Source organism: Delphinus delphis, chromosome 14 (genome assembly GCF_949987515.2).
Source record: "Delphinus delphis chromosome 14, mDelDel1.2, whole genome shotgun sequence".
In the NCBI taxonomy this organism is placed as follows: Eukaryota; Metazoa; Chordata; class Mammalia; order Artiodactyla; family Delphinidae; genus Delphinus; species Delphinus delphis.
This window is the reverse complement of record NC_082696.1, coordinates 34,569,767-34,582,481: the sequence shown is the minus strand read 5'-3', so window position 1 is coordinate 34,582,481 and position 12,715 is coordinate 34,569,767. Positions and strand designations below refer to the sequence as shown.

The 12,715-nt window shown below is 37.9% G+C and overlaps 1 protein-coding gene across 3 annotated transcripts in view; it reads right to left on the bottom strand.

The window, feature by feature from the left end:
• The window catches only part of ECHDC1 (ethylmalonyl-CoA decarboxylase 1), a 44,647-nt gene that overhangs the window by 6,103 nt on the left and 25,829 nt on the right, over positions 1-12,715 (bottom strand). For all 3 annotated transcript variants that reach the window (XM_060030003.1, XM_060030002.1, XM_060030001.1), the window contains 2 exons: positions 12,402-12,454; positions 7,729-7,809 (listed from right to left, as the gene is read on the bottom strand). In XM_060030003.1, coding sequence (XP_059885986.1) covers positions 7,729-7,809; positions 12,402-12,454 — 134 coding nt within the window. The remainder of the gene's footprint in view (positions 1-7,728; positions 7,810-12,401; positions 12,455-12,715) is intronic.

The following is a 12,715-nucleotide window of genomic DNA, read 5'->3' as shown; positions in this document are numbered from 1 at the left end:
CCGTGAGCCACAACTACTGAGCCTGCGCGTCTCGAGCCTGTGCTCTGCAACAAGAGAGGCCGCGACAGTGAGACGCCCGCGCACCGCGATGAAGAGTGGCCCCTGCTCGCCGCAACTAGAGAAAGCCCTCGCACAGAAACGAAGACCCAAATACAACAAAGCAAACTGGTGATATGGGGAAATATGGCACATAAAATTATATAATAGCAACAACATACCTGACCACAAACAATACTTTAAAATCATGCTTTGAACACAGACACTTATTTGTTTGTGCATGTACTTTCCTGGCACCTCCTTCCTCATGTTTTCTACCTGCCATCACAACGTAAGACAAATTATGGAAAACAGAAGGAAAGACTCCAAAGATTTTCCCCATAGCTCACTGTTCTGATTTCCTGCTCTCAGCTGATTGTTCTCATGAGGCTCCGTGTATTTTATGCAGGGAGACTGCTTGACTAAGAGAGTATGTGGTTGAATGAGTGAATATTGTGTGTGTGTGTGTGTGTGTGTGTGTGTGTGTGTGTGTGTGTGTGTGTGTGTGTGTGTGTGTGTGTGTGTGTGTGTGTGTGGTGGTACAGTGAGATAGAAACAGACAGTGAAATGTTTTGGGAATATAGTCTGATTTTAATACTCAGTAATCCTAGCATGCTCAGAGGTGCATTTTCTTGATATCACAGGCTCTAAAGTAAGTCTTTCAGCATAATAGTGATAACTACAAAACAAAGCAACATGCGTGGGCAGCGTGACTGCTTCCTAAGGTGGACAGCTCATATTTAAAGAACAGGCACTGCCGCAGCAAAAATGGAATTTGTGGGCTTCCCTGGTGGCGCAGTGGTTGAGAGTCCGCCTGCCGATGCAGGGAACGCGGGTTCGTGCCCCGGTCCGGGAAGATCCCACATGCCGCGGAGCGGCTGGGCCCGTGAGCCATGACCGCTGAGCCTGCGCGTCCGGAGCCTGTGCTCCGCAACGGGAGAGGCCACAACAGTGAGAGGCCCGCGTACAGGAAAAAAAAAAAAAAAAGGGAATTTCTTTTCTAATGACTCTGGGATGTGCTGGTTGGTGTGTGTGTGCACGTGCACATTTGTGCAAGTGTGTATGTGTATTTTGTGTTTTACTTATTTAGTATTTTAAGAAAAGAGCTACCTACAGTAGCTCCCTTGGGACAAGGCTGTTTATAGCTCCCTTTCTTTGTAATATACTTTGAACTAATGGGTAGCAGCTGGAAATGCTAATACCTTTGGCTGAGGGTTATTTATATTCATGAAAGCAATGTTAGAGATTGAAAACAAATTAGATAGGCAGGCTCTAAACTGCATAAGTGAGAATCTTATTTCTCTAGGGAGATGGAGGAATAAAAATGTTTTTCATCCAGTGTATAAACAGCTAAATCTTGGATACTCCAAAGAAGAGCAAAAAGAAAATGCAGACAATTCACACACACACACACACAGATACACATCAATGAACATGTGAAAATTTATGCCTCACTGAAACCTTTAAAAATTGCAAATGAAAATAAAATTTAATTTTTGATTATCAAAATTAGAAAAGATCTTTTAAAAGAGTAATACTCATTGTAAGAAAGGATGCTCTCAAACAGACACTCATATACTGCTGGTAGTTGTATAAATTGGCAGAATCTTTTCTGGAGGATAACTTGGCACCATATATCAAACACCTTAAACATTTTCACATCCCTTGACTAAGTACTTGAAGTACTTAATAAGTACTAGGATTTATTCTAAGGAAATAATCCAAAAGGACAAAGCCTTATTTATAAGGCAGTTATCACAGCATTAATCATAATAGAGAAAAATTAGGAACAACCGAAGGAGGATATTTTAGTAATCCAAACTGATGGAATATTTTAAATTTATTAAATTCATGTTTTCCAAGTAAACTATATGTCATATGATCCTAATTTTTAAAAAATAGTTATACATCTGTTTTAAAAAGATGTGAAGAAAGCACACCACAGTGCTAATGCTAATTATCTTTGAATGGCAACAACTTTAATTTTTAGTCTATAACTGTACATTAAAAAATTTTTTTTACTGTACAGTAAGGTATATTTTACAATATGTAAAATATTTTTGAAATAAGTGTTTTCAAAATAATCTAGAACCTTGTTATTCAATGTGTGGTCTGTGGACCAGCAACATCAGCATCACCTCAGGCTTCACCCCTGAGATGAAATCAGAACTGCATATTAATAAAATCCCCAGGTGATTCATATTCACCAGCATGCACACATATCCTTTTACAACCAGAAAGCACAATAAACATTTTAAAACTATCATCACCTGTATTATTTACTATTGATGTTATAACACAAACTTATTGGCTTAAAAATAAATTATCTCAAAAATAAATAAATAAATAAATAATCTCAGTTCTGAATGTAAAGAACTCTGACAACTAAGTGCAGTACATGATCTCGCAGTGGAGGAAAAGTCCAGGAGTGCTATACTGGGTATTACTGCTGAATCGACACAACTGGAATATGGATAGTATGTTAGATAAAAGTATGGCACTGATGTTAAATTTCCTGCATTTGACAACTGTGCTGTGGTTAAATAAGGAAATACTCTAGTTCTTAAAAAATAATATATATTTATGTGAGTAATGTGGGTTTAAAGGAGTAAAAGGGCAAGATGTTTGCAACCTACTCAAATTTCTCAGAAAAAAATTATTATATATATATATAAAACATACATATATACACACACACACACACACACACACACGAGGTGAAAAACAAAACAGCAAGTGTTAAAAATCGGTAAATTTAAGTGATAATATGTTATAGGAAAATTCTCTGTTCATTCCACGATTGGTTCTGGGACTCCCCACATATATCAAATCCTCAGATGCTCAATTTCTTCATATAAAATAGTGTAGTATTTTTATGTAACCTACACACATCCTCCCATATACTTTAAATCATCTCTAGATTATTTATAGCTAATACAATGTAAATGCTATGTCAACAGCTGCAAGTACGTGGCAAATTGAAGTTTTGCTTTTTGAAACTTTCTGGATGTTTTTCCAGAATATTTTCAATCCTTGGTTGAATCCTTGAATTTGGAACCCGCAGATACAGAGGGCTGACTATATTTCCAAACAAAAAATGCAATTCCAGTTTCTCTCTTATACCAAATTAAGTAGCAAAAACTAAATATTAGACATGTAATTAAACTGTTTACATGCTTTTGACTGCCAAAAGTTGATGCTGAAAAGCCAAGCAGTCTGAGTTTGTCATTTTCTATTTTCTAGGGTAGTTCTGAGAGATTTTCTTTTCTCTCCCCTTTGTCCCACCCCGACCCCCTTTTTCTGAATGATATGGAATAAGACAGAAAGCAGAATCAAGGAATGAGTGTTCTAAGTACCTCCTAAAATACATTCTGGAAACTTGAGCTTGAAACCAATCTAAGAAACCATACTATAGTTACACTTAAAATAATGTTTATATCAACGAACCTTTATTAATTTGGTGTATATAGGAACTCTTATTAATGTTGTCTAAAAAGTACCTAAATAAAAGTTTAAAAAGAGTTACAGGGCTTCCCTGGTGGTGCAGTGGTTGGGAGTCCGCCTGCCGATGCAGGGGACATGGGTTCAGGCCCTGGGCCGGGAAGATTCCCACATGCTGCGGAGCAACTGGGCCCGTGTGCCACAACTACTGAGCCTGTGCTCTAGAGCCTGAGTGCCACAACTACTGAGCCCATGTGCCACAACTACTGAAGCCTGCGCGCCTGGAGCCCGTGCTCTGCAAGAGAAGCCACCACAATGAGAAGCCTGCGCGCTGCAACGAAGAGTAGCCCCAGCTCGCTACCACTAAAAAGAAAGCCCGCATGCAGCAACAAAGACCCAAGGCAGCCAAAAATAAATAAATAGATAAATAAATTTATAAAAAAAAAAAAAAGAGTTACAAAGGTAGCTTAGAGTAACAAAGTTACCAATTTTAATTGGTGATCAAATAGGAATATAAAAGCAAAAAATCTGGCAATATTCTCTATGCCAAGCCCATACGATGTAGGTAGAATGGTCCCACAAAGATGTCCGGGGCCCTAATCCCTGGAAGCTGTGCATAGTAAACATAGTAAAAGGGACTGTGCAAATGTAATTAAGGTTATATACACCAAAATAGGGGCATTATCCTTGATTACCTGAGTGGGCCTAATCTAACCACATGAGCTCTTAAAAGCAGAAAACTTTCTCCAACTGGAGTCAGAGAGATGCAGCAGAGGGGAAAGTGAGAAAGATTCAAAGTACGAAAGGAACTTAACCCACCACTGCTGAAGGGGGGCCACATGGAAAACATGAGAAGGAATGCAGGCATCCTCCAAGAGCAAAGACTGGCCCCTGGCTGACAGGCTGACAGAAAAACAGGGACCTCAGTCTTACAAGTGCATGGGGCTGAATTCTGCCAGCTGTAACCAGGATGGACCTTGAAGTAGATGATCCCTCAGAGCCCAGTCCAGCCAACATATTGATTTGGGCCTTGTGTGACCAGGTTTAGAGAACCCAGTTGAGCCCAGCCAGATTTCCAACCTATACATCTGTGAGATAAGCTGATGTTGTTATAAGCCACTAAATTTGTGGTAATTTGTTATGGCTGCAATAGAAAACTAATACTCAAATATTTTCTTAATTTATATTTCATTCTAGATATTTTAATTAATCAAGACAAATTTAAAAATTTGAAGCAAATGATTTTAATACAATTCTAGCTTTTTATTTCATCAATTTTGTCACTAAAGGGAAAGATAATGTTAGAGTGACGAGATTGTGAGCACTGTAGAATGTCATTTTTTAATTCATAAGTTAATGTTTTGCTTTAGAAAATGTTTTTAAAAAGCCATTTTCTCTAAGAAAGTTTAAATTATGACTCAATTGAAGGCAATTTAGTATGAGGGTCTATACATGCCATGTAGACCTGTTTCTGACATATTAATTCATTACATGTATTATCAGCTGGTGCTTAAAGGGTTTGGGGGCAGCGAGTAGGATAATGCTAGAATGGTGCATGAGCTCAATTCTTTGGAATATTCATATTAAGATTATTTCTCTTCTTCTTCTGTCAGTTGAGTGAATTCCAGGCAACTCTCCAAGGTAAGAAAGTTAAGCTAAAAAGAGCCAACCTACGGAAGGAACTTATCTTTTTAGCAGAATGCTATGAAAGCTTTTGGTGTTTTTTTAATAACAAGTAGGTACTTTTATAATATAATTTGTCATAGAAGATAACTGACAGGGTACTGATCAAGTTGGGGGGAAAATCAGCTAGAGCAATTTGTATTGATTTATCACTACCTTGTAACTGTGGCTAGTAATGTACTTCACTATACAACCCTCTCTATTAGCCTTTATCTTTTAAGAACTCTTGCATTTAGTATAAAGATTTAAAAGGGCTGAATAGTCTAGGACAGTGCTTTTCACACTTCTATTGTGAAGGATCAGTTTTTTTTTTTTAATTTCTTTACAGTTGTGAATCAGAAATTTTATAAAATGTAATAAAACTGTATTACTAGAAAAACTAAACAAGAACCCAAAACATAAAAGTTTCTTAAATGGCAGTGCCTAGATAGCCATGGTGCTAAACTATGTTTAATGAATGACTCTACTGAATGCAATTTAATATGAGGGTCTGTATATGCCAAGTAGTTGGTCCACAAATGAATATGTCTTCATTGGAAAAGTGACTGTATCTGGTTATGTTACTGAATATATCTGATGAGGGCAGTATCCTCAGACAACTCATAATCAAAAAAACTAAGTATTTTATGAGGCTCTAGGAACACATGACCCTTCATTTAGAGAATAACATAGCAAGGTAAATTAGCAGTATTAAAGGACTAAATAATCTCTATTTTTTCTGTGATTTTGCCTTTTGGCCTAAACCCTAACTACACCCAAACACAGGTCAGGAATGAATATAAAGGATGATGCAAAAGTCTAATAAATGCTTAAAGATGAACACCAGACTATGTTAGAGGGTACACTTTCTCCAGAGTGCATCTATAAAGTTTTAACTTGCACTTACTTTTATGCAAAGAATGTTTTTTTTTATGTAGAGAATTTTTAAGTGTAATAATGTATACTCACATATACCTTAGGATTCTTTAAATATATTAAATTATACTTAAATATATACTTTATATCTTATATATATTATATAATTATACATTTAAATGTTATATTCCACAAGTACCTGTGTTTCAGGGTAAAGTGAGAAAGCATTTAATCCTTTCACACACAGAGCATTTATATTTAGTCTCATACTGTCCATGAAGCCAATAACTCCTTCCTCCTCACAGAATGAAATGTAGCTTCCTGATGCAATCTGCACTGATGACAGCAGGGGTCACTGTCATGTGAACTCGCCATTTTTCGTTGTGTACAAGAATCCTCCCCAGTTAGTAAGTACTAGTTTTCAGAGAGACTGGGATCTTTGTAAATTGTCTTATACACCAAAACTATTTTAAAATCCCGACTTATGTGAATACAAAGTGATATATTTCAACTTACAAATTGAAACCTGTCATCAACTTTAAAAAGAAAAATTAATATATCAATAAAATGTTACTACTTTGCATGAATTAGCTTACTGAATCTTTCCTCATAGTATTTCTATTAGTATATGATGCCATTTATATTAAGTTCAAAAAGAAAAAATAATAGAATATATTGGTTACAGAATAGTTAACTTATAAAACTATACAGGACAGTAAGAATGTAATTATCATAAATTACAGGGTAACAGTTTCCTATAGATGGAAATGAAGGGTCTATGACTTAGAAGGTGCATGTATGGGAGTTCAGGAGTGCCGGTAATCTTTCTTTTTTTTTTTTTTTTTTTTTTTGCGGTACACGGGCCTCTCACTGTTGTGGCCTCTCCGTTGCAGAGTACAGGCTCTGGACGCGCAGGCTCAGCGGCCATGGCTCATGGGCCCAGCCACTCCGCGGCATGTGGGATCTTCCCAGACCGGGGCACGAACCCGTGTCTCCTGCATCGGCAGGCGGACTCTCAACCACTGCGCCACCAGGGAAGCCCCAATCTTTCAATTCTTGACCTATAATATGGTTACATAGGCTCCTATTTTGTAGCAAGTCATTAAACTGAACATCTATGTTTTATACACACAAAACCAAAATATAGAAGGCCTTATCAAAATTGTGTCATTCCTATAAAGTACAGCTAGCCAATACTAAAAAGAATTCTAAGGATTGAAAGGTTAATTGGTCCCGAATAACTTTCTCTAATTGAATTCCCTAATCAGCCCAAAATCTCCACAAAGTTACTACAAATCACAGTAAAGATAGGAAATAGTTCTCAGAAAACCTCTTGTTATTTGTAAGAGGTCTCTTTCTCTATTCTCTTTACTTTATTTCTCTGGGTTTTTTTAGTTCTTTACTTTTCTTGTATAATTCTTGGGAATCTTAAAGTTTCATATATTTTCTTGGTTTCCTTCCCCAGGGACTTTGCTAATATGGATGTGATTTATTCAAATCCTTTTGTTAACTTTTTGAAATGCATAGTAATGAAATATTTATGGAGTTATACTAGACTGACTAAAATTATCTACTTGAATGATTGGCAAAAAGAAAATATTCACTAACTGATTATCCTCTTTAAGAATAAATAAAATATTGATATTCAGGCAAAAAATGAATTTGAGCATGTTAATTACACCTGTGCAAGGAGTCATACAATTCTTACCCTACCTGAAATCACATGCTGTGGTAACCTCTGCTCCTCCACCCAGGGCCCGACCTTGAACTAGTGCAACACTTATTAAAGGAAGTCTGTATATTGAAGGAAAAAGGAAAAATGGATGTTAATATTTTTAATTTTGATATTAATTTACAAATACTTTTAAAACTTAAGATGCAGTAGAAACAAAATTACTGAACTATGTTTATAAAAATAATCACACCTCAAAGTATAGAACTATTAGCCAATGTATCATGAGCAAAACAGTATAATAATGAAGATAAAATAATTCATACTAAATGCTATGTAAGCTTATCAAAATACCTCCCTAAATCATTATATATTTTTAAACTACAGACATATCAACTTTCTTCCAAATAAATGGATGTTTTTGTGTCATGCAGGCACTCCTCATTTCATTGTGCTTCGCTTTATTGCATTGGATTAGGCTTTGGCTAACAGTTAGCCAAGTTGTGAATACAGAGGAAAAGTTCTTGAAGGAAATTAAAAGGGCTACTCCCGTGAATATATGAATGATAAGAAAGCAAAACAACCTTACTGCTGATAGGAAGAAAGTTTTATTGGTCTAGATAGAAGATCAAATCAGCCACATTTCCTTAAGTCAAAGCCTAATCCAGAGCAAGGTCCTCACTCTGTTCAATTCTATGAAGACTGAGAGAGGTGAGGCAGATACAGAAGGAAAGTGTGATGCTAGCAGAGGTTGGTTCATGAGAATTCAGGAAAGAAGCCATTTCCGTAACATAAATGTGCCAGATAAAACAGCAAGTGCTGATACAGAAGCTGCAGCAAGTTATCCAGAAGATCTAGCTAAGATAATTCATGAAGGCGGGCTACACCAAACAACAGATTTTCAACGTAGACAAAACAACCTTATATTAGAAGAAGATGCCATCTAAGACATTCATGGCTAGAGAGAAGTCAATGCCTGGCTTCAAAGTTTCAAAGGACAGGCTGACTCTCTTGTCAGGGGCTAATGCAGCTGGTGACGCTACTAGTTGAAGCTAATGTTTATTTACCGTTCTGAAAATCTTAGGGCTTTTAAGAATTATGCTCAATCTACTCTGTGCTCTATAAATGGAACAACAAAGCCTGGGTGACAGCACATCTGTTTACAACATGTTTTACTGAATATTTTAAGCCCACTGCTGATTTACTGCTCAGAAAAAAAGATTCCTTTCAAACTATTACTGCCCAGGGCTTCCCTGGTGGCACAGTGGTTAAGAACCCACCTGCCAATGCAGGGGGCGTGGGTTCAAGCCCTGATCCGGGTAGATCCTACATGCCGCAGAGCAGCTAAGCCCGTGTGCCACAACTACTGAGCCTGCGCTCTAGAGCCCGCAAGCCACAACTACTGAGCCCACATGCCACAACTACTGAAGCCCGCGCACCTAGAGCCTGTGCTCCGCAACAAGAGAAGCCACTGCAATAAGACAGCGCACCACGACAAAGAGTAGCCCCTGCTCACTGCAACTATAGAAAGCCCGCACACAGCAACAAAGACCCAATGCAGCCAAAAATAAATAAATAAATTTATAAAAACCAAACTATTACTACCCACTGACTATGCACCTGGTCACCCAAGAGCTCTGATGAAAGCGTACAATGAAATTAATGCTGTTTTCATGCCTGCTAACACAACATCCATTCTGCAGTCTGTGGATCTAGTAGTAATTTTGACTTTCAAGTCTCATTATTTAAGAAATACATTTCATAAGGCTATAGCTGCCATAGATAGTGATTCCTCTGATGGATCTAGGCAAAGTCACTTGAAAACCTTCTGGAAAGGATTCACCATTCTAGATGCCATTAAGAACATTTGCGATTTATGGGAAGAGGTCAAAATATCAACATTAACATGAGTTTGAGGAAGTTGATTCCAAATCTCTTGGATGACTTTGAAGGGTTTAAGACATCAGTGGAGGAAGTAACTGCAGATGTGGTGGAAACAGCAAGAGAACTAGAACTGAAGCCTGAAAATGTGACTGAGTTGCTGCAATCTCATGATAAACTTTAACAGATGAGGAGTTACTTCTCATGGATGAGCAAAGAAGGTGGTTTCTTGAGATGGAATCTACCCTGGTGAAGATGTTGTGAAGACTGTTGAAATGACAACAAAGGATTTAAAATGTTAAATAAACTTATTTGATAAAGAGCGGCAAGGTTTGAGAGGACTGACTCCAATTTTGAAAGAAGTTCCTCTATGGTAAAATGCTATCAAACAGCACTGTATGTTACAGAGAAATCATTCATGAAAGGAAGAGTCAACTGATGCAGGAAACTTCACTGGTGTCTTGTTTTAAGAAATTACCGCAGCCATCCCAGCCCTCAGCAGCCACCACCCTGATCAGTAAGCCGCCGTCAACACTGAGACAAGACCTTCCACCAGCAAAAAGTTTACGATTCACTGAAGGCTCAGATGATGGTTAGCATTTTTTAGCAATAAAGTATTTTTAAATTAAGGTATGTACATTTTTTTTAGACATAATGCTACCGCATACTTTAATAGACTATGGTAGAGTGTAAACATAACTTTTATATGCACTGGGAAACCAAAAACTTCTTGTGACTTGCTTTATTTCGATATCGCTTTATGCAGTGGTCTGGAACCTAACCTGCAATATCTCTGAGGTAGGCCTGGATACAGCTCCTGGAACTTTTCAGCAGCTGGCAATCGGGAATAATTCAATGTGATACTGTCTTAGTCCATTTTTATTGGTATCAAATTATGGATGGGAAAATTAAGAATGTATCCAAAAGGAAGAATTGTGGTACAGAAGACTGAGCTCCAGAACTGTTATTGAAGGTTCCTATCAAAAATGTTTTCATTACTCACTAAAATGATCCAGAGACTGATCCTATGTAAAAGAATGGTTCTGAAGTAAAAATAAGTCTTGGGCTTCCCTGGTGGCACAGTGGTTGAGAGTCCGCCTGTCAATGCAGGGGACACGGGTTCGTGCCCCGGTCCAGGAAGGTCCCACATGCTGCGGAGCGGCTAGTGCTGTGAGTCATGGCCGCTGAGCCTGCGCGTCCGGAGCCTGTGCTCCGCGACAGGAGAGGCCACAACAGTGAGAGGCCTGCGTACCATAAAAAAAAAAAAAAAAAAAAAGTCTTAACCTTTTGTGTTTGCAAAGACCCACTTTGCAAAGTGTGTATTTAAAAGGTGAATTTAAAATGTTTTGAAAGTACAGAATTTTTTGTAGGTCTAACCAAAATGAAAAGGTGCAGGTCTAAAGTAATTGCAAATTTCTTAACACACACTGCTTCCAAATAAAAAGGATTTTTTTGGGCTTCCCTGGTGGCGCAGTGGTTGAGAGTCCGCCTGCCGATGCAGGGGACACGAGTTCGTGCCCCGGTCCGGGAAGATCCCACATGCTGCAGAGCGGCTGGGCCCGTGAGCCATGGCCGCTGAGCCTGCGCGTCCAGAGCCTATGCTCCGCAACGGGAGAGGCCACAACAGTGAGAGGCCCGTGTACCGCAAAGAAAAAGAAAAAAAAGGATTTTTTTTTTCTTGGCTGCATCAGGTCTTACTGGCAGCATGCACGATCTTCGTCGAGGCATGCAGGATCTTTCGTTGCAGCATGCGGGCTCTTCCTGGCAGGGCACGGGCTTCTATTTGTGGCATGTGGGTTTTTTTCTCTCTCTAGTTGTGGCACACGGGCTCCACAGCACGTGGGCTCTGTAGTTTGCGGCACGCAGGCTCTCTAGTTGAGGTGCGTGAGTTCAGTAGTTGTGGCACATGGGCTTAGTTACCCTGCAGCATGTGGGATCTTAGTTCCCTGACCAGGGATAGAACCCACGTCCTCTGCACCACTGGACCACCAGGGACGTCCCTAAAAAGGATTATTAAAAAAAAAAAACCCAAGTTTTAAGATTTATTTAAGAAAAAGTCAAATGTAATAGGGAGAAGTAGGTGAATAGGAGCTAAGACAATGAAGAAGGTATTTTAAACAGTAATGTTGATTCCACTTTTCTTTCTAGACTCACATACAAAGAGTACCAAAAATACAGTGATGTCCAATAAACAAGTATGCTAAATAAATATGAATTTCCTTAGTTATAATTATATTTAAATTGTTTACATTCAGAATATAGAAGTAGAAAGCTAATCAGCCCAATCATTTCACACTTTGTAACCCCAAATACAAAATGACAGGCCCAAAATTTTCTCATTTTTCTTCCTCATCTAGGTGCAAAGTGAATCCATCTTCCTCAGAAATCTGTAAAAGCCTTCTCCAATTGGGAACTCTTTTTCTATCTCCTTGCGGATACAGACCACTTCACTATACATTCTACTAATTTTGAATATTAGGTAATCTTTATGTGTCACCTCTTGACCAGTGTCTATTCTGCTCTAGTAACAGTATTTAACCTTCCCATGTCTATACCTAAATATAACCAGATTATACCTAAATAACAGCTCTTTAGGGAAAAGTGCTATGTCTTTAATTCTTTTTATCTCTCATCTCTTATTTTTTAAGAGACATACTTGTATGTCCTTCAGTAACATTTAATTATATGACAATCCTTGATGGCACAAATAGTTCATCATTAGAATAAATATGGTTAGAAAGTCAGTGACTGCTTTTTATCTACTGCAAATCACAGAATGAAGAGCTATTTTTGGTTTATTAGAAATTATATTTTAAAAACAAAGATACATTACCTCATAAATCTTGTTAAGGTGTTTTGCATGAACATGCATACGGCCATTCCATCCTTTAAATAAGAATAAGCACAAAGATACAATGCAAATGTATTATATAAGAAATTATTAAAAAACACTTTCAGGATTTAGAAAGTAATAAAGCCAAAAATATACCAAACTTTATAAAATGAGGTTATCATTTAAAACTCTTTGAAGCTGTCTGAAATGCAAATGATGCAGTATTTAGCTGTGTGGATCTTCTAGGGTTCCTTGAGCTCAGCTTTGCATGCGCTATTAGTAAAGACTTAGGTGTGAGAGAGAGAGAGTAACTC